This window comes from Haliotis rufescens, unplaced genomic scaffold, assembly GCF_023055435.1.
Source record: "Haliotis rufescens isolate VD_foot unplaced genomic scaffold, xgHalRufe1.0.p SCAF_1, whole genome shotgun sequence".
Lineage (NCBI taxonomy): Eukaryota > Metazoa > Mollusca > Gastropoda > Lepetellida > Haliotidae > Haliotis > Haliotis rufescens.
Window position 1 is genome coordinate 4546159 of NW_025963779.1, and position 21996 is coordinate 4568154.

Sequence of the window (21996 nt, forward strand, 5' to 3'; positions counted from 1 at the left end):
TTTGTTTCTAGTATTTTCTGGAACAAATTATTTTTTTCAAAAGAAATCCCAGACCACAAGAGAATATGATTGGTTCCTTATTATATACATTGTATTCTTCCGACATCATATAAAGCCAATTCTAGGACAAGGATGAACACTGACCAGAGAGCAGGTCTTCACAGATGGTCATTTACTATTCATTCCATGCACCATTGTTACCAAATGATCCCCATTCTGTCTGCCTCCTTCCATTGTAAACAACTGATCCCCATTCTGTCTGCCTCCTTCCATTGTAACCAACTGATCCCCATTCTGTCTGCCTCCTTCCATTGTTAACAACTGATCCCCATTCTGTCTGCCTCCTTCCTTTGTTACCAACTGATCCCCATTCTGTCTGCCTCCTTCCATTGTAACCAACTGATCCCCATTCTGTCTGCCTCCTTCCATTGTAAACAACTGATCCCCATTCTGTCTGCCTCCTTCTACTGTTAACAACTGATCCCCATTCTGTCTGCCTCCTTCTACTGTTAACAACTGATCCCCATTCTGTCTGCCTCCTTCTACTGTTAACAACTGATTGCCATTCTGTCTGCCTCCTTCCATTGTAACCAACTGATCCCCATTCTGTCTGCCTCCTTCCATTGTTAACAACTGATCCCCATTCTGTCTGCCTCCTTCTACTGTTAACAACTGATCCCCATTCTGTCTGCCTCCTTCCATTGTTACCAACTGATCCCCATTCTGTCTGCCTCCTTCCATTTTTACCAACTGATCCCCATTCTGTCTGCCTCCTTCCATTGTAACCAACTGATCCCCATTCTGTCTGCCTCCTTCCATTGTAACCAACTGATCGCCATTCTGTCTGCCTCCTTCTATTGTAACCAACTGATCCCCATTCTGTCTGCCTCCTTCCATTGTAACCAACTGATCCCCATTCTGTCTGCCTCCTTCTATTGTAACCAACTGATCCCCATTCTGTCTGCCTCCTTCCATTGTAACCAACTGATCCCCATTCTGTCTGCCTCCTTCCATTGTAAACAACTGATCCCCATTCTGTCTGCCTCCTTCTATTGTAACCAACTGATCCCCATTCTGTCTGCCTCCTTCCACTGTAACCAACTGATCCCCAATCTGTCTGCCTCCTTCTACTGTTAACAACTGATCCCCATTCTGTCTACCTCCTTCTATTGTAACCAACTGATCCCCATTCTGTCTGCCTCCTTCCATTGTAACCAACTGATTGCCATTCTGTCTGCCTCCTTCATTTGTTACCAACTGATCCCCATTCTGTCTGCCTCCTTATACTGTTAACAACTGATCCCCATTCTGTCTGCCTCCTTCCATTGTAACCAACTGATCCCCATTCTGTCTGCCTCCTTCCATTGTAACCAACTGATTGCCATTCTGTCTGCCTCCTTCATTTGTTACCAACTGATCCCCATTCTGTCTGCCTCCTTCTTTTGTTACCAACTGATCCCCATTCTGTCTGCCTCCTTCCATTCTTACCAACTAATCCACATTCTGTCTGCCTCCTTCTATTGTTACCAACTGATCCCCATTCTGTCTGCCTCCTTCCATTGTAAACAACTGATCGCCATTCTGTCTGCCTCCTTCCATTGTAACCAACTGATCCCCATTCTGTCTGCCTCCTTCCATTCTTACCAACTGATCCCGATTCTGTCTGCCTCCTTCTATTGTTAACAACTGATCCCCATTCTGTCTGCCTCCTTCCATTGTAACCAACTGATCCGCATTCTGTCTGCCTCCTTCCATTCTTACCAACTAATCCCCATTCTGTCTGCCTCCTTCCATTGTAACCAACTGATCCCCATTCTGTCTGCCTCCTTCCATTGTTACCAACTGATCCCCATTCTGTCTGCCTCCTTCCATTCTTACCAACTGATCCCCATTCTGTCTGCCTCCTTCCATTGTAAACAACTGATCCCCATTCTGTCTACCTCCTTCCATTCTTACCAACTGATCCCCATTCTGTCTGCCTCCTTCCATTGTAAACAACTGATCGCCATTCTGTCTGCCTCCTTCCATTGTAACCAACTGATCCCCATTCTGTCTGCCTCCTTCCATTGTAACCAACTGATCCCCATTCTGTCTGCCTCCTTCCATTGTTAACAACTGATCCCCATTCTGTCTGCCTCCTTCCATTGTAACCAACTGATCCCCATTCTGTCTGCCTCCTTCTACTGTTACCAACTGATCCCCATTCTGTCTGCCTCCTTCTTTTGTTACCAACTGATCCCCATTCTGTCTGCCTCCTTCCATTCTTACCAACTAATCCACATTCTGTCTGCCTCCTTCTATTGTTACCAACTGATCCCCATTCTGTCTGCCTCCTTCCATTCTTACCAACTGATCCCCATTCTGTCTGCCTCCTTCTATTGATACCAACTGATCCCCATTCTGTCTGCTTCCTTCCATTCTTACCAACTGATCCCCATTCCGTCTGCCTCCGTCCATTCACCTCGTATCAAGAAGCCTTAGTGAAAAGTCATCTACAAATCTTGACAGTAATTGATCTGTTGTTTTAAATGCCTGTGATAAAAGTAACATCATGAAGGCTGTGATGGTTTGTAGTTCCCTGACTCTAAACCATTTTTCTTGAATTGAATCAGCACAAAGTCCATTGTGAGATTGATGGATCCTCGAAGACAGTTAAACTGTCTGGTCTATCCTTCACCGTTGTCTTTGTGGTTACTGCACCGTGTGCCTTCCTAATCAAATTGGAAAAGAAACCTGACTGTCACCTGACCAGGTACCTATTGTGAATTACTGATAAACTTAATAATAATCATTGATAAGCTAAAATGATCATAATAAACTTCAGTTGTCATAGTGAGTGGGTGAGTGAGCGAGTGGGTGGGTTTGAGGGTGAGAGAGTGATAATAGGGTAAAAAGAATAGGCTAGACTTGCTTTAATTACCATATATATAACACTTGAGCGGACATTTCACACACAAACTGTAACCAATCAGTCTTTTCCAGCCACCTCAAAGGTAAGATGTGTTTTCATAAAACTTTTAGGGTGAGGCAAAAAGCCCAAATGAAATTGGACAGTTTTACTTAAGTTTAATTGGCCTTTGGATAACCCTGTTAACACCAAAGACTTGTCACCAATGATGACTAAGGAGTTCATCGGTGTTCAGTCATGTGGGGCTCTGCTGAGGCAACTGTAGGCGTCATCATGTCAATGATTGCTAACCAAATTCTGTCATTGGATGCTCTCATTGAAAATGCCACTATTTGGCAACAGAGTGAGTGAGTGAGTATGGTTTTATGCCACTTTTAGCAATATTCCAGCAATATCACGGCGGGGGACACCAGAATTTGGCAACAGAGAACACCTATCATCCCAGTGACTACCGATGACAACTGTGTGTTTCATAGTAAGATATAGTTTCATCATTTCAACACTAAGAACTCAAAGACACAAACACTCAAAGTGTCAATGGAGCCAAACAAATGCAGAAAACCTGCTTGTTACAGAATGATGCATCTTCCTGAGGCAAGGAAGTTAACTGTCCAGTTAACCGTCCAGCTTCCACCTTAGCCTAACTAGACGGGAATTTTGTGGCTCGATCGTACCGCTACCAGTGGCTAATATGATTTATGTCCCTTCCACGTCCCTCCTATTGACCAATCAGATTCCACCTCTCATATCACTTGCATTTGCTTCAAACGAAATGGCGGTACCCAGTCAAGATGAGTGAGTATGGTTTTACGCCGCTTTTTAGCAATATTCCAGCAATATCATGACGGGGGACACCAGAAATGGGCTTCACACATTGTACCCATGTCGGGAATCGAACCCGGGTCTTCAACGTGACGAGCGAACACTTTAACCACTAGGCTTCCCGACCGCCCCTCAGTCAAGATGTTCTAATGAAGGTAGTTGTAGAAAAGTTTCACATACCCTGCCTCACAAACACCAAGTGCATGTATATTTTAGCACAACACTTTAAACTGTGAACAGATTTGGAAAATGTCTGACGATGCCAAATTGAAAGTACACATGCAAATCCCCAGGAATCAACTGAAATCTGCACGGCAGTCGCCATGTTGTTAACAAACAGGACATCGATTCCGTTCCTCAATATTGATTGGACTATGCATAGACTAAAAAATCCACCCAAAACATAACTCAGAAATTCCAGCCCAGTTATAGGCAAGGGTGCAAACTGGACTTTTTTAGTCAGTTACCTCCCTTGCCTCGGGAAGTTGATGCAGGTTTCACCTAATGATATGGCAATAAATGATCACACAACCCACAGATTTTCTGATCTACCTGGGTAGTGTTGCATATGTTCTAAGACTATGGACAAGGTGTGGGGTAATTGATTTCTTGATCCAAAGCTTCAATAAGGCCACAAATCCCCTTGAATATTGCCCTGTCACTCACACCATCAGAAGGAGTGCCCCATACACCTGCTGCCTGCGCTCATGACCACAGACCCGTCCTGATTAGCTGATCAACGCAGCAACGGACACAATGTCTGACAGACTCCTCATCTTGTTTTATCCTCTTTGGATGCTTATGAACTGCATGTCTGGGAAGAAGGCAGGACACACTTCATGTTAAGACTTGGTTTATGGGAAGTATACGACATCAGAATAGCTTTTCACGTCTGCTCTGTTCTGGAAACTGCATTCTAGCCCCAGTCAATATCCAATACAAGATGAGATTGTGCATCATTCAGACATGATATATATACAAACCACATATCCGTAAATGCCATATCACTCATAAAATCGACACCTCGTAACTTAGTTTTCAATCAAAGTCCTAAACAGCATCCCGTAAACACACATAATTGAATCATTTGAACATAAACATTTGAAACCCATAAAATGAAATATTCATGTAATACAAATACAATTACTCAGTTGTAACAGACTCGTTTCAACAAAGAAAACACCAATCTTATCGTCCTATCAAACAGGAATGATTCCTTCAAGAAGCTATAACTTCCCTCCGCTGCTGGGAGTGAATGGGTACCTATTGAGGGTTGGGACCACCTCACACAACAGGGAACCTCCTGATAAGTAGACCCAGACTGTCAGTACAATGTGATGGTTCAATAGATCCCAGATCTCTCTTGATGGATGTTAGAATACTATGTTGCTGTTCTCTTGAGGAGGGCTCTGAAAGTATTTCTGCCAAACCATAGTCTATGATTTATGGGATGCACTATGTTCAATGACGTCTTTGATCATTTAGTTTGAGATGGTAATTTCACACGTTAATGTTATATGTTTTAAATTCATATTCTGGATCTATTTGGGGAAAGATTTTGTCTGATGCGAATTGCTGTAAAAAATGTTGTACAATTTGTCTGATGTGAATTGCCGTGAAAAATGTAATTTATGGAAATACACCAAAAAGAACAAATTGATAGATCTATATCAGATAGAAATATGTAACTGATATCAATTGAAAATTAATTTTATGTTTGCTAAAAATATACTTGTCAACATAAAATAGGAAGAGTGACCTAAGTGATAGAATGATGTTGTAGATTGGTCATGATGAGTGAGATGAGTTGTAGGACTGTATCATGGACATTTTTCATGGCCCTACTAACATACATATCACATTGTTTCCTGACCTACCCTAATCATACACAGGGCTGAAAAAGCGAAAAAACTTGGAATGTTTTATAAATTGCACCATCTGGCGTTCTTTATCATCAACGTTGTCCTTTAGCAGTTTAGTGTCCTTTTTTGGTCCTGACATTCTTTAGTACACATAGTTCTTTCTTTACATATGACGTCTTTTAGGTGAGTTGTTCACTGGTGTTGTTTCGTATTTTGAGTTCATTATCTGTATGTAAATAATTCGTATTTGTAACATTCATTCTTTATTAATAACATTATTATTGTGTAGTTTTGTCCTTCATTTCAACTTTGTATTTTTCTACTGAAAGGCTGCCCATACTTCCCCCACCGTATGATAAATGACCAGTCCCGAAATAATGTTCAAGTTGATAAGTTTACAGTTTTAGGTGATCCAAAACAAACAATGAAAACATGAATGAGCTCATTCGTGACCAGCTCGTGTTATTCCAGGACAAGCGAACAATGAAAACATGAATGAGCTCATTTGTGACCAACTCGTGTTATTCCAGGACAAGCCGAATAGCGGCTCGTGCCCCTCTCATGGCCTTTTGGTGACCGAGTTCTGTCTTAGCGCAAACGGGCATGCCTAAAACAATTGTCAACTCGTTGCGTAATGGTTCACATATATTTCCCCATATATTATATATATTTCAGATGCAATTTAAAGCACATCAGGACATGCAGAATTATACAGTATGATTGAATACATTTAACTGTGTCTTGGGTATGTTTTTAAATGCAAGACATATGTAAAATCAAAAATTATTCCAGAGGGATTCTTTGACGAAGAACTTGTAGCCATACATGCATTCTCATTGGTTTGTCGTATTTTCGCACATAACATTCATCATTAGGGGGACGAGTCTTATTGCAGGTTATGGAAAGAGGCGAGTGGTGGCTAATGGAATGAGATAAATAAACACACATACCTGTCATTGTCATGGCAACAGATTGCATACACCTGCTGTTGTAGGAGCAGCCAACTTTCTGGTCTGTTGGTCAGGACAGTGATGAATGGATGGGGAGGAGTCCTGCAAATTGAATCACATTGAATTAGTCCTGCAAATTGAATCTCAATGAATTAGTCCTGCAAATTGAATCACATTGAATTAGTCCTGCAAATTGAATCACATTGAATTAGTCCTGCAAATTGAATCTCATTGAATTAGTCCTGCAAATTGAATCTCATTGAATTAGTCCTGCAAACTGAATCACATTGAATTAGTCCTGCAAATTGAATCACATTGAATTAGTCCTGCAATTTGAATCTCATTGAATTAGTCCTGCAAATTGAATCACATTGAATTAGTCCTGCAAATTGAATCACATTGAATTGGTCCTGTAAATTGAATCACATTGAATTAGTCCTGCAAATTGAATCACATTGAATTAGTCCTGCAAACTGAATCACATTGAATTAGTTCTGTAAACTAAATCACATTTAATTAGTCCTGTAAATTGAATCTCTTTGAATTAGTCCTGTAAATTGAATCTCTTTGAATTAGTCCTGAAAACTTAATCACATTGAATTAGTCCTGCAAACTGAATCACATTGAATTAGCCCTGGATACAGATTAACATTGAATTGCAAAATTTAATCACATTGAATTAGTCCAGCAAATTGAATCATGTTGAAAAAGTCCTTGAAAATTATCAGTGCCATGATGATTTTTTTCACATCATCAGCACATTATAAAAAAAAAAGAAGTGCTTTTTCCAGTATTAAATCCCTTGATGTCTGTAATGTCTGAGTTTCAGAACCATGGTGATCCAATATACTGCCTAACAACACAAGAGTAAAAGCGTGGAGTCACACAGACCCTGATACAAATACGAGGGGTGTTCATTAAAGATTTCCCCTAAACCATTTAGGGTTATCATATTTGGTTGAAATTTCACATGTGTAATGATACATGTATCTATGGGTTATGTCTGAATTTGCAGCACCGAACTATTAATCTTACCACTTTTACAGGTGTTATGATCGAGTAGGGTGTGACAAAATGGAGCCAGTAGAATACCGAGCAGTGATTACGTTTTTATATTTGAAACGTTGCACACCAAAAGAAACTTTCGATGAAATGAAAGCAACTTATGGGGAAGATGCCCCATCATATGACGTTGTTAAACACTGGCATCGCCAGTTCAAGTGTGGTCGGACATCTGTGGAAACAGCTGCCATTCCTGGTCGCCCCCATTCAGCCATTGATGAGGACACTATCCATCAAGTGGAGACCGCCATTTTGGCAGACCGACGTATAACTGTTCGCCAGCTAGCACAAGATGTCAAGATCAGTGTAGGGTCTGTGGAAAAAATCATCCATGACAATTTGAACATGCATAAGGCGTCTGCACGATGGATTCCCAGGTTGCTCACACCTTTCCAAAAGCAGGAACGAGTTAATTACTCAAAGGATCTTTTGGACATGTGCCAAAAAAACCAGTCAAACTTTTTTGACAGACTTATCACACAGGATGAAACATGGGTCCATCACTATGATCCTGAGACTAAAGTTCAATTGATGCAATGGAAGCATGTGGAGTCACCACCCCTAAAGAAGGCACGTGTCCAACCCTCTGCAGGCAAGGTCATGCTCACGGTGTTTTGGGACCAGCACGGAGTAGTGATGATGGATTTCTTGGCAAAGGGTACCACAATTACAGGAGCTTATTATGCTTCACTGCGTGTGCGTGTGCGTGTGCGTGTGCGTGGGCATATGAATGTGCATGTGGCTTCTTGTGTTAGTCGGACTAATGCCGATTTCATAGTGCTTGCCTACTGAGATATCATGGCAAGTTTTAACATATATATCCAATTCAGACACAATAGACACTGACTCCGAGATGACCAGTCCTTGTCTTAGCCCCTTAATGCCCTACGCCAGGCAGGGTAACAACAAGAACCATCTTTTAACATCTTTCAGTATGAACCCACAATCTTCATCTCTCCGGGCAGACACTATTCCACTAGACCACAGAAGGCACTCTTACACTAAACCACAGAAAACCCTCTTACACTAGACCACAGAAGACCCTCTTACACTAACTAGACCACAGAAGGCACTCTTCCACTAGACCACAGAAGGCACTCTTCCACTAGACCACAGAAGGCACTCTTCCACTAGACCACAGAAGGCACTCTTACACTAGACCACAGAAGACACTCTTCCACTAGACCACAGAAGGCACTCTTACACTAGACCACAGAAGGCGCTCTTCCACTAGACCACAGAAGGCACTCTTCCACTAGACCACAGCAGACACTCTTCCACTAGACCACAGAAGACACTCTTACACTAGACCACAGAAGACAAACTTCCACAAGACCACAGAAGACACTCTTCCACTAGACCACAGAAGACACTCTTCCACTAGACCACAGAAGGCACTCTTCCACTAGACCACAGAAGACACTCTTCCACTAGACCACAGAAGACACTCTTCCACTAACTAGAACACAGAAGACACTCTTCCACTAGACCACAGAAGACACTCTTACACTAGACCACAGAAGGCGCTCAAACAGGAATGATTCCTTCAAGAAGCTATAACTTCCCTCCGCTGCTGGGAGTGAATGGGTACCTATTGAGGGTTGGGACCACCTCACACAACAGGGAACCTCCTGATTAATTAGACCCAGACTGTCAGTACAATGTGATGGTTCAATAGATCCCAGATCTCTCTTGATGGATGTTAGAATACTATGTTGCTGTTCTCTTGAGGAGGGCTCTGAAAGTATTTCTGCCAAACCATAGTCTATGATTTATGGGATGCACTATGTTCAATGACGTCTTTGATCATTTAGTTTGAGATGGTAATTTCACACGTTAATGTTATATGTTTTAAATTCATATTCTGGATCTATTTGGGGAAAGATTTTGTCTGATGCGAATTGCTGTAAAAAATGTTGTACAATTTGTCTGATGTGAATTGCCGTGAAAAATGTAATTTATGGAAATACACCAAAAAGAACAAATTGATAGATCTATATCAGATAGAAATATGTAGACTCTTACACTAGACCACAGAAGGCACTCTTCCACTAGACCACAGAAGGCACTCTTCCACTAGACCACAGCAGACACTCTTCCACTAGACCACAGAAGACACTCTTACACTAGACCACAGAAGACACACTTCCACAAGACCACAGAAGACATTCTTCCACTAGACCACAGAAGACACTCTTCCACAAGACCACTAGACCACAGAAGGCACTCTTACACTAGACCACAGAAGACACTCTTCCACTAGACCACAGAAGACACTCTTCCACTAGACCACAGAAGACACTCTTCCACTAGACCACATAAGACACTCTTCCACTAGAGCACAGAAGACACTCTTCCACTAGACCACAGAAGACACTCTTCCACAAGACCACAGAAGACACTCTTCCACTAGACCACAGAAGACGCTCTTCCACTAGACCACAGAAGACACTCTTCCACTAACTAGACCACAGAAGGCATCCCCAGGGTTGTAAAGTACAAGGTAGGATGATGGCCCTTTACTGCCCACTGGATATGTTCAAAGTTGACTTTCTTATTTCTACATTGTGACAGTTTTTGACACGACAAAGTATGAAAGAACATTTAAAATAAGCGAAATAGGGTAATGTTGTTTTATTTTCAGAAAAAATTAATGTATGAGCAAGTTTGTGTCCCAAGATGACGTTTAAACCAAATGTGTCTTTACCTACCTCTACTAAGAAAGTCAACTTGGTTCTAATACATAATAATGTATTCAGACAACACCACTTAACTTTCTTTTAGCATCTTGTGACACATCTTAGAAATACCATCACATTTTAGGTCTAAACCATGTTACTGACTGACAAAAAGTCTATTTCTCATTCTCATGATCAAATCTTTGATAACAAGTCGTACCCATTTCTTAATAATGTATATCTAGAGGGCCAATAATTAAGGGGCCTAAAATTATTGTACCTTGTCCTTTCAAGACTTGACAGCAATATCAGTTAGACGCCCCACATTTGGTAACCTGAATGAGACTGGTCTCTAGGAACCCATCACCCCAGAAACTTTGCCAACACAGACACAGTTTTCTGTCGAAAATTACATTACATTGTTACGTCTCCTCTTTCCCAAACAAACAATCATCTTTCGTTTGATTAACGGCTTCACTCCTGGAAGAGACTTGGTATATTCAACACAGTCTGTTATTTCAGACTTCAAATCAAACTATTATTTTCCCATCCCAATACATACAATGAAGTGTAATTAAATGGTCGTGTGGAGATTCAGTAATATAAGCTTTGCTTTATTGCATTGTCTCTGACGTGGTATAACACGGATTGATATTGATGTGTGAAAAGTCTGTCTGCACTGAATGGTTCAAGAGAAACTCAATTTAATCATGATGGATCAAGTTTTGACAAGTTTGTTCTTTGTGGAGCCAAATTGATTCTTTGGATGACTACATAAATCAATAAGATTTTGTATCATTTTAGAAAGAATGGTTATCAAAGCCTGGACAGTTTAAATTGTATTTTGTTTCTATTTCAAAGAAGATCATGTAGATAACTGACTTGTCAAGTCTAGACAAAGAGAAACTGTATGCAGCAAAATCTAAAATCAAATTTGGGTAAAAAGATAATGATATCATCTATTTTGTACACAGTTTTCATGTAAAAAAGCAGTGGTACCGTGCTTTCCCTCACAAGTATAGCATCAAACAACATGACGTAGATAATGGCTAACTTATTAAAGTTAACAAGTTGGACATTCTATATACTTTTTTTCTCACAGAGTAAATTGCAAAGTTGATTGAGCAATTATGTATAACTGGGTTCAAAACAAGATAATACAATTTTCAGTGACAGACATTTTAACATGGTATTTTTACATTGGTCAGAAAAAAATCCTGAAATGGTTCATCCAAAGACGAAAATTTAGTTATCTGGAAATGGAGTGAAAGAGTTGAAAATATATGAGTAAGATCTGATATCGATAATTAGATAGGAACAACATGAATGTACAAGTGGATTAAGTGATAACTCAACCAACAGTGTTCCAAATATACTTCTGTAGAAGAAGCCTGATACAAACTTGATCAACACCTTGACCAATGTGTCTTCACAACCTGCCTTGCGATATGGTTGCATGTGATGCGATGTTAAATTTTAACTCAATCACAACCTGACAATTAATGTACCAAACTCTCCAGCATCATAATATTACTGTTTACATAGATTTTCAGAAAGTTTCCGAGGATTGACCCTTAATCACTGGATTGATTGAATACTTACTGCATTTATTGGACTTACTTAAGCCGTGAGAGAATTTGAAAGTTTTAAATAATATGTCACTTCTGGAACAAGTAAGGGCAAGTGCAAGATGGGTTCCTGCAGCCATCATCATGGTTGCCACTGTAGCATTTTTGTTCATTGTTTCATGATGCAGTTAGCAATATTCAAGCTATATCACAACAGCATCTAAATAATCTGGGACAGACATTAAAGTGGTTGATATTATGAACAACATCCCAAGCTGTGAGGGTTAGAAACCAGTCAATCAACCAAGTCACTGGGTCTGACCACCAGGTTTATTTCAGTTGCCTCTTAAAACAAGAATAAGTTACTTGGTATCATGTAGGCATCATAATGGCTGCCACTGTAACAAGTGGTCAAATGTTGTAGGGATGCCATTGTGGCTGCTCATACTAGTCCAGACTCATGCCGATTTTATAGTGCTAGCCCACTGAGATACTATGGCAAAATTTTGCATGAATATCAAACTCAGACACAATATACTGACTCTGAGACGACCAGTCCTTGTTTTAACCCCTATGCCAGGCAGGGTAACAACAAGTACCATCTTTTAATGTCTTTTGGAATGACCCTGCCGGAGATCGAACCCACAAACTTTCTCTCTCCGGGCAGACACTCTTACACTAGACCACAGAAGGCGTCCCCAGGGTTGTAAAGTACAAGGTAGGATGATGGCCCTTTAATGCCCACTGGATATGTTCAAAGTTGACTTTCTTATTTCTATAATGTGACAGTTTTTGACACAACAAAGTATGGAAGAATGTTAAGAAATGAGCGAAATAGGGTAATGTTTGTTATTTTAAGAAAAAAATGTTTTCATGGATGTTTGGATCAGATAACGAAAAGATTTTTTATTTCGACCTTGACAGACAAAAAAAATGATAGATTACCACAGTAAAGATTATTCCTATTACCGCCTCATTTGCCCTGACAATAACAGAGGCATACAGGTTAGTGAGACTACACAGTATCAAGTAGCACTGCACATCGCCGCAGCATGAAAAGCTCAGCAGGGGTCATCGAAAAAAAGCAATGCATCTTGGTAACTGTAATAAGAGTTTGAGTTAAAAAACAATGAAGTTTTCACAATATAAAAGTAAATAGGTGAGTTGATCAAAAACTTTGAACCACTTTGAAGATATTTGTCTTAGCTTAATATTTGGATAATTTCAGCACAAATTTGACAGTTGATGGATGTTTTCAGAACACGGATGTTGTTCCATTTTCTACAAACTGTGTGTCAAACATTCTCTAATTGGAGTATCACTATGTGCGACGTACAGTCTACTCATATTTAAGCACAGAAAAGTAGGCTTGAAATGGCAAGGGTGGAAACTGGACTTTGATATTGGCGAGTGGACATGCTTGCCTCAGGAAGGTGCAGTTACGTAACTGATCACGTAATGGCTTCCTTGTTAGCAGACACTGAGAGATGAAGCTGGGAGACCTGCATCAGTTTAAATATGTCTGACCTTCGGAAACATCTTAGCAGTCTCTGAACAACTAAGGAGACTACAGGACCCTGAAAGGAAAGTTGAAATTCATACACTGAATCGAAGTAATCTGATCTATATTCTAACCATTCCTGTACAAAGGGAATGTAAATGGAGGTATTTTTTCCCTGATGGTTAATCCTTATGGGTATGACAATAAAAACATAAGCGGGAAAGTTTCTTCATAAAAATATGTCAAAGAACATTATCAAAGCAGCCTCAAAAGAAAAGAATCGTGAAAATGCATTTTTGTTGAAAACAGATTAATCAAACACTTTCTTTGTTCAGAAGGTTCAAGAGAAGAAACAACATGGAACCAAGAATCATATCAACAAATGATCATTTTAACCAAAATTGGTTCATCGTGAACAGACCAAATATGATTGCCAGATGCAACTCAAACCAAGATCTGACTTTCTCTTGATGTTAAATACAGAAGATAGAGTTTATATTCCACAAACAAATCCATACTTCACTAGTTCCAAAATATCAGGACCTGAAAGACTTCAGCAGTTGATACTAATGTACATATTACCAAGCATCTGACGTCTACTACATGCCCTTGTTACTGAGCCGATGCTAATCACTGCTAATATGATCCTGTTTCTGAGTTTCTTATCAGTGGAACCTCTCAATTAAGTCATGAATGTGACACTATTTGGTTGGCCAACAGTTCATGTGTTTCCATAATGCCGGAGTGACGAAGCTGGGGGCATTTATGCTGCTGCAACACTGGCAGAGGCAGACTGAAGATGGGTCACCTATGACCTGAAGATCAATTCCATCTGCAATGATGGATGATGCCATTGCTTCCACCAAAGAAAAGACGAGAAGTCAATTCATCATGGTGTTCCCTTTGCTGCAAATTGTGTCTATATGTGTCGCTATGAATCAAACGGTAACATGTCTCCTAAAAACGATGAGACAGCAACTTCAAAGCTTATTCTAATTATTTAAATTATTGACGAGAAAAAAAGTGAGGGATTGGATTTCTGACAAGTGGACACTTGTCATTACCATAACCTTCTCAATTTCAAATTAAAAACTGCGAAATTAATCAATAACTTGACAAATAAACCCAATTCAACAAAAAATAGTTTTTTTGTGCGCAAACATGACATGAATATTAGTATCAACATGTAATGAAATACAATTTTTGTCCATCTTAAGTAGTGTATATTGATTTATGACCCACAAGATGAATGAACAGGTAGTGAGCCACTAAATCAATACATCACACTTGGTACCCTCAACCCCCACCCCATCCCAATGACAAGTATGGCATATTAGTAAATTACAAGCCCTCACCTGGAGCTATCCTCAACCCCCGGAGCTACCCTGCACCCCCACCCCACCCAATGACAAGTATTTCAGATTAGTAAATTACCACATCAAACTCTCACCTGGAGCTACCCTCCACCCCCAGGTCTACCCCCACCCCCACCCCCACCCAATGACAAGTATGGCATATTAGTAAATTACAAGCCCTCACCTGGAGCTACCCTCCACCTCTACCCCCACCCCCACCCCCACCCCCACCCCCACCCAATCACAAGTATGGCATATTAGTAAATTACAAGCCATCACCTGGAGCTACCCTCCACCTCTACCCCCACCCCCACCCCCACCCAATCACAAGTATGGCATATTAGTAAATTACAAGCCCTCACCTGGAGCTACCCTCCACCTCTACCCCCACCCCCACCCCCACCCAATCACAAGTATGGCATATTAGTAAATTACAAGCCCTCACCTGGAGCTACCCTCACCCCCCAGAGCTACCCTCCATCCCCACCCCCACCCAATTACAACAAGTATGGCATATTAGTAAATTACCACATCAAACTCTCACCTGGAGCTACCCTCCACCCCCAGGTCTACCCTCACCCCCTGCCCCATGACATTAGTACCCAGATTACTAATCACCACATCACGTCCTCACCTTGCCCTCATTACTACAGTGTACACAGATATCTTACGAATTATAGTTGGATACAGCCTCGATACAAAAACCAAATCAAGGAAGCAATTAACAAGATAAATGGAGAAAGGAGGCCTGGTAAAGTGCATTCCATGTTACATGGTGGGAGTTTCTTTGGCCATTCATTACAGGACCAGCAGTTGCATGAGTAGGTGCTAACTGCATCATTATAGGCCTGTTTTTTGTAGCATGGCGGGAAAAACAAGAAAAAGCTTGACAACAAAATACACATTATGTACTTTACACTTATGAAAAACTCTCTAATGTAAGAACAAATTTACACAATGAATTAATTATCATTACAAGCTGGCGTATTTAACCTCAACAAAAATGTAGTAAAATCTTTAAGCTGTCAAGTTAGGAAAGTGTGGCTGATAATGTGGCCTGCTCAATGGATGAGGACTGCATGATCCCAGTGTTATATTTACTTATACCCCTCCAGTGATGTCATGCGATTGTTCTCCAGTCAGGATAGATCTCAGAAACAGGGATGTTGTAATATCCCTGAGATTTTATAGGATATCCCAGGCATATTTGCTATATAATATGTTATAATAGTTGGGGATCTTATTGATACAACTTCCGTTTACATTGTAACACATGATAGTTTCTTGCTAGGAATTTATTTTGCATTCGAACACAATGTAATGAAATGTAAAATCAAATGACACATATTTTCTTCAAATTCCCGAGAATCGAACTCCCAGTGAGTGTACCACTAGGCTACAGAGGCACTGATAAATCACAATGCTTTTACGAATGTCTTTTTCACGTACCGTACGCCAGCAACAGATATTTTATGCCTGTTTCCTAAGGTTCATGGAAAGTATGTTTGAAACATAAAAATGATGATAAATGTTCTTTTAAGTTTCTTTTTGCGGTTTATAAGTTAGAAAAAACCCACTTCCCCTCAGGGTTTTTATGATATTTAAAACCCTTATCCTGGGTGATAAAACCATTATCCTGTGGATGTGGGTTTTAAATATCATAAAAACCCAAGAATGTGCTTTATCCTACACTTGAATGTTAAGAACATAACTGTAACAAACAATTGGTACACAGAGAATATCAACTGATTCTCGATGATGTCAAATATATCAAAAATCATTCTTCCGACTTTCTTAGTTTGTAAACGGTATTAACCAGTGTCTTGAGTGTAAAAAGTACAGCTGACCCGCCTCAGTGGCAGAGAGATTAGTGATGTCATATCATTGTGACATCATGGAAACTGATGACATCACAATGATCTACAAAGCATTGTGATGCAGTGTCAATGTAGCGAAATCTCCTACAAAGCCAGTTTGGGATGATCATGTAATTTCAGAAATGTAAGACATTTATTTTCCAACGGTGTATACAATGGCCAAAGTTGACTGCAGATGAATGCTAATGACAAACTAATAATCACTAGTGTCTACACAGAGGTTTCAAAGGTTTAGCTTCATCAATGTGATATTCTTAAAAAATTGATTTTCTTTTCAATATTAAGAAAATAGCCTCTTTCTTAGTCTAAATTCCATGATTACATCAGAACCCTGTCATAGTGCTATTCATCCTTCCAAAATATCAACTCACTCAGCCTAAAGGTTCCAGAAAAGATGTTGCACAAACATTTACCGCAATTAATTTTCCAAATTTATAGCATGAACAAATCCATGTGACATTATGGTCCCAGATTAATCTGCTCTTGTGACCTTGGAAGCTCAAGATGGAGATTCTGAAAGATTAACTAAGATGAACTTTTAACCAACAATTTCTTTAAAAGTATCTGGTTACTTGTATGGACAATGTGAACGCCATTGTGTTAATGGACCCATTGGTGTCTCCGAAGAAGGTTCAATATATATATTAAATATAATATTTCTTAAAATAAAAAGGCAACTAAAATTTGACCCTGAATGCAATGATTAGTTGTGAGTTCTATTATGGTATAAGATATCCTTCCAAGGTTTCAGGCTTATTCCTTTGTGGCTTATCTGCAGAGGTCAATCAATTACATTTGTTGATTTAAACCTTTGGATGAATAAGCCCAGTGTCTCTTCATGTACAGATGCGACCGCCTCCGTGGTCTAGTGGTAGAGTGTCTGCCCGGAGACTGGAAGATCCGGAGTTCAATTCCTGACCGCATCATACCAAAAGACGTTAAAAGATGGTATTTGTTTTTACCTTGTCTGGCACTCGGCATTAAGGGGCTGAAACAAGGACTGGTCAGTATACTGTGTCTGAGTGGGGTATTTATGTTAAACTGCGGCATGGTATATCAGTGGGGCAGCACTATAAATCGGCATCAGTCCGGACTTGTACAAATGGCCACATACACACACACACGTGCATGAATGTCGCTATATAAGAGGAGTTATCTTGGATGCGACCTTAAAGCCAATTTCACCTCACCCCAGGTGCAGATGCAGCTAGCAATTGATGACACGTGTTGAAGTTTAAGGTGAGCTAAGAGTTAGAAACACCGCTTTCAGCAGTATTCCAGGAATATCACAGCAGGCGACACCACAAAAGGGTTTCACACATCAAATCCATGTGGGGAATCGAACCCAGGCCTTCGCTGTGATGGGCAAACGCTTTAACCACTAGGCTACCCCAGGTGAGCTAAGAAAAATTTCACATGAAGCATATATTCCAGTTTTCCCAAAGTACATACTTACGTCGGTGTAATTACATCTTTTTCATAATTCAATGAATTCCAAAGAATGAGCTATCATTATGACCAAGATTGAATTCAATCCATGGCACGCTTTTCGGTTTTGGTCCTTATTGGGTTATAGGTGCAACACTGGCAGATACTAGATTCCTTGCAGTGCCTCGATCTACACATTCTTGCCAATCCCAGGAGAAACATCATGATATGATCTATATGACAAAAACATTGTGCAGTGTGAGGGTGAGGTTTCACCGATGATCAGGTGCTCCACAGCTTGAGAGGGCTATGTTCAAGGACTCAACACTAAAAAGATCAATATCAATACAAATTACACATGGTTCAATATCTCGCTACAGTCTCAAATTAGGACCATTATTTTCAATGGTTTTTAGTGATAATCTATCAGGGGTTATAAATCTTGTACCATTGAGACACAGAGACAGTCTTAAGTCACTCAGAGTGAGGTACGATGTGATTGAGAGGGATGGAGGGAGGGAGGGATTTTGTGAGTGAGCAAGTGGGGTACAAAATTCAAGGGACGGAGAAAGGAATGGGTTGTGAGAGAGGGAGGGTGGGAAACATGGAGGGAGGACAAGAGCATATCATGAGGGTGTGAGGGAGGGAGGGGTGGAGGGAAGGAAGGAGGGATGGAGGGAGTGAGTAAGTAAGGGATAGATAAGGGATGGAGGGAGGGAGTGGAGATGGAGGGAAGGAGTAAGGGAATGAGTGGTTGAAAGGGATGAATGGAGGGATGGCGGGAGTGAGTGAAGGGGATGAAGGGAGGGATGGAGGGAAGGAAGGAGGGATGGAGGGGTGAGTAAGTAAGGGATAGATGAGGGATGGAGGGAGTGGAGATGGAGGGAAGAAATAAGGGAATGAGTGGTTGAAAGGGATGAATGGAGTGAGTAAGTGAAAGGGATGAAGGGAGGGATGGAAGGAAGGAATAAGGGAATGAGTGGTTGAAATGGATGAATGCAGGGATGGCGGGAGTGAGTGAAGGGGATGAAGGGAGGGATGGAGGGAAGGAATAAGGGATGAATGGAGGGATGGCGGGAGTGAGTGAAGGGGATGAAGGGAGGGATGGAGGGAGTGAAAGGGATGAAGGGAGGGTTGAAGGAATTGAGGGAGGGAGTGAAAGGGATGAAGGGAGGGATGGAGGAAAGGAGGGAGTGAGTGAAAGGGATGAATGAATGAAAGGAAGGATGGAGTGAGAGTGAAAGGGATGAAGGGAGGGATGGAAGGAATGAGTGAAAGGGATGAAGGCAGGGATGGAGGGATGGAGGGAGTGAGTGAAAGGGATGAAGGGAGGGATGAGGGAGTGAGTGAAAGGGATGGATGGAAGGAGTCAGTGAGTGAAAGGGTTGAAGGGAGGGATGGAAGGCGTGAGTGAAAGGGATGAAGGGAGGGATGAAGGGAAGGAGTGAGTGAGTGAAAGGGATGAAGGGAGGGATGAGTGAGTGAGTGAAAGGGATGGATGGAAGGAGTGAGTGAATGAAAGGGATGAAGGAGGGATGGAGGGGGTGAGTGAAAGGGATGAAGGGAGGGATGAAGGGAAGGAGGGAGTGAGTGAAAGGGATGAAGGGGGGATGGAGGGGGTGAGTGGAAGGGATGAAGGGAGGGATGGAGGGAAGGAGGGAGTGAATGAACGGGTTGAATGGAGGGAGGAAAGGAAGGAATAAGGGAATGGGTGGTTGAAAGGGATGAATGGATGAATGGAGGGATGGAGAGAGTGAGTGAAAGGGATGAAGGGAGGGATGGAAAGAAGGAGGAAAGGAGTGAAAGGGATGAAGGGAGGGATGGAGGGAGTGAGTGAAAGGGATGAAGGGAGGATGGAAAGAAGGAGGGAAGGAGTGAAAGGGATGAAGGGAGGATGGAAAGGAGGGAAGGAGTGAAGGGAAGGATGGATGGATGGAGGGATGGAGTAAGGGAGGGAAGGAGTGAAAGGGATGAAGGGAGGATGGAAAGAAGGAGGGAAGGAGTGAAAGGGATGGATGGAGGGATGGAGGGAAGGAGTAAGGGAGGGAAGGAGCTGGGATGTGAGTGAGTGAATTCGTGTGTTTGAAAGGACAAAATATGTTTCCCCACCTACAATAATCATGACAAAATAAATTCTTGTCAGCCATCAAAAGTCAGAGATTTAAAGGCCAGGAAAAACTTTTCACCAGTTCAACCTATGAAGGAACGCACAAGGATGATAGATATAATTCTCCCAAAGTGTCAGCACTCTTGGCTTAGTGGTTTTTTTCTTTTTCACAGATAACATTATGTGTAAAAGTATTATCATTGCTTTCCCTGTAAAAATTTCTTAACGATTTAAAACTAAGAACTAGAGTCTCTTCCTCCTTATTGTCAGTGTAGTACCAGCCACCACTGACATGAAGTCGGAAATATTAAGTACTATTTGGGAAGTTTTTAAGACACTGAGTCCCAATATCAGCCTCTGAGAAGGTCTAGATAAACCCCTGAAAATAACATCAGCCTTTGAGCGAGCTAGACGACGTAACCGATCCGTCAATATCTGCTTTAAAACATACATGCTGGCGACTTCCAATGAGTGTCTGATCTATTAACCTGGCTGATTCTCCAGCCTACGGTCTCAGAGAACCAATGCAGCATCACAAGGAGAGACACATGTTTTGTCAGACAATCACGATACCTGCACAAAAATAACCATTGGACTATTACAAACGGAAATACTCAAGGATAGGTAGCTGCAACCATGCTTAGTCTGTTGCACAACAATTTAGGCATATCTGAAATTATAACCAACTAAAATATGTTTTTACTCATAAAGACATATGTCTCCCCTTCTTTTTTTGATACAGTAGTACTAGGGCTGGGACGGGTAACTCAGGTACTTGGGTCAGGTGGGTACTGAATAGGACCCGGGTACCCACAGGACTACCTGGACCCGTGGTTAGTCACATGATATATTGTTTAATGACAAAAAGTATCTAAAACTCTATGTTTAAACTACAAGTCACTTATGTTCGCAGTTCTTCCTGACTACTACGCCCATTCCTTCTGACTTTTATATGTTTGAATAAAATAAAAACTTCAGTCAACATCAGTGTGTACACCAGATCGTTTCATACATGTATCTAAACACACTTTACCAGAGCTATGGTCAAACTTTACCCAATCGGACAGTTTGTACCTACCTCTTGAGACCTACAGCGGGTACCCGGGTAGGGTCAGGTAATATGGAGATGGGTAGCTGTGTAGTAAATTTGGACTCGTCCCAGCCCTAATTAGTACAAGTTGTTACAATAAATATATTTGCAAATCTGAAAAAAATAACAGCAAAACAATATCAGTACAGATTAACACATTAATGAAGCAGTCTTTCAGTTGATACCATGGTGACACTTTATGGCAGATAAGGCTAATGAACTTGTAACAGCAGTTTGGATGGAAGATTGCATTGTGCAAACAAGGAGATGTACCTGGAATAAATAATCAGTAGCTTCATGCTTAGTGGAACGACTCTTTGAATTTTAAAACTGTTTCCATGGAAATACAAGAAATTAAAAAACAGAATGCAGATATCAAAAGGCATTAGTTGAGCATGTGGCCATTGCACATGTATGTGTATTGGCACATCTCTGTGCTATCAGTTACTAGTTCCGAGCTAGTTTCATGCAAAAATATTCATTAGTTTGAGAGTTATGGCTCAGAAACAAAGCCAAGCATTGTTTGAGACTAAGTTGAAATTGCCCCATGGTAACATGAAAAAAAATAAATTAAAATTTAGAAAAACTTCAAAATAACAAAAGGCACAAGTTAGGCTGATGAGCAATACATATGCTGTATGCATTGTTTTGTTGAAAAACATTGTTTTCAAGCTAGGGCTCGGAATAGGATGGGAACACCAACATGAACCTTTTGTAGACTATCCCTATTGTTTTCAAGTTTCTTCAAAATGTGTAAGAAACTTTCTCGTGGGTTTGTTTCTAGAATA

General features: G+C 40.9%; 1 protein-coding gene across 1 annotated transcript in view; it reads right to left on the minus strand.

Annotated features, from left to right (window-relative positions):
- The window catches only part of LOC124150101 (focadhesin-like), a 586265-nt gene that overhangs the window by 101707 nt on the left and 462562 nt on the right, over positions 1–21996 (minus strand). The window contains exon 6 of the mRNA XM_048398021.1: positions 6543–6644. Coding sequence (XP_048253978.1) covers positions 6543–6644 — 102 coding nt within the window. The remainder of the gene's footprint in view (positions 1–6542; positions 6645–21996) is intronic.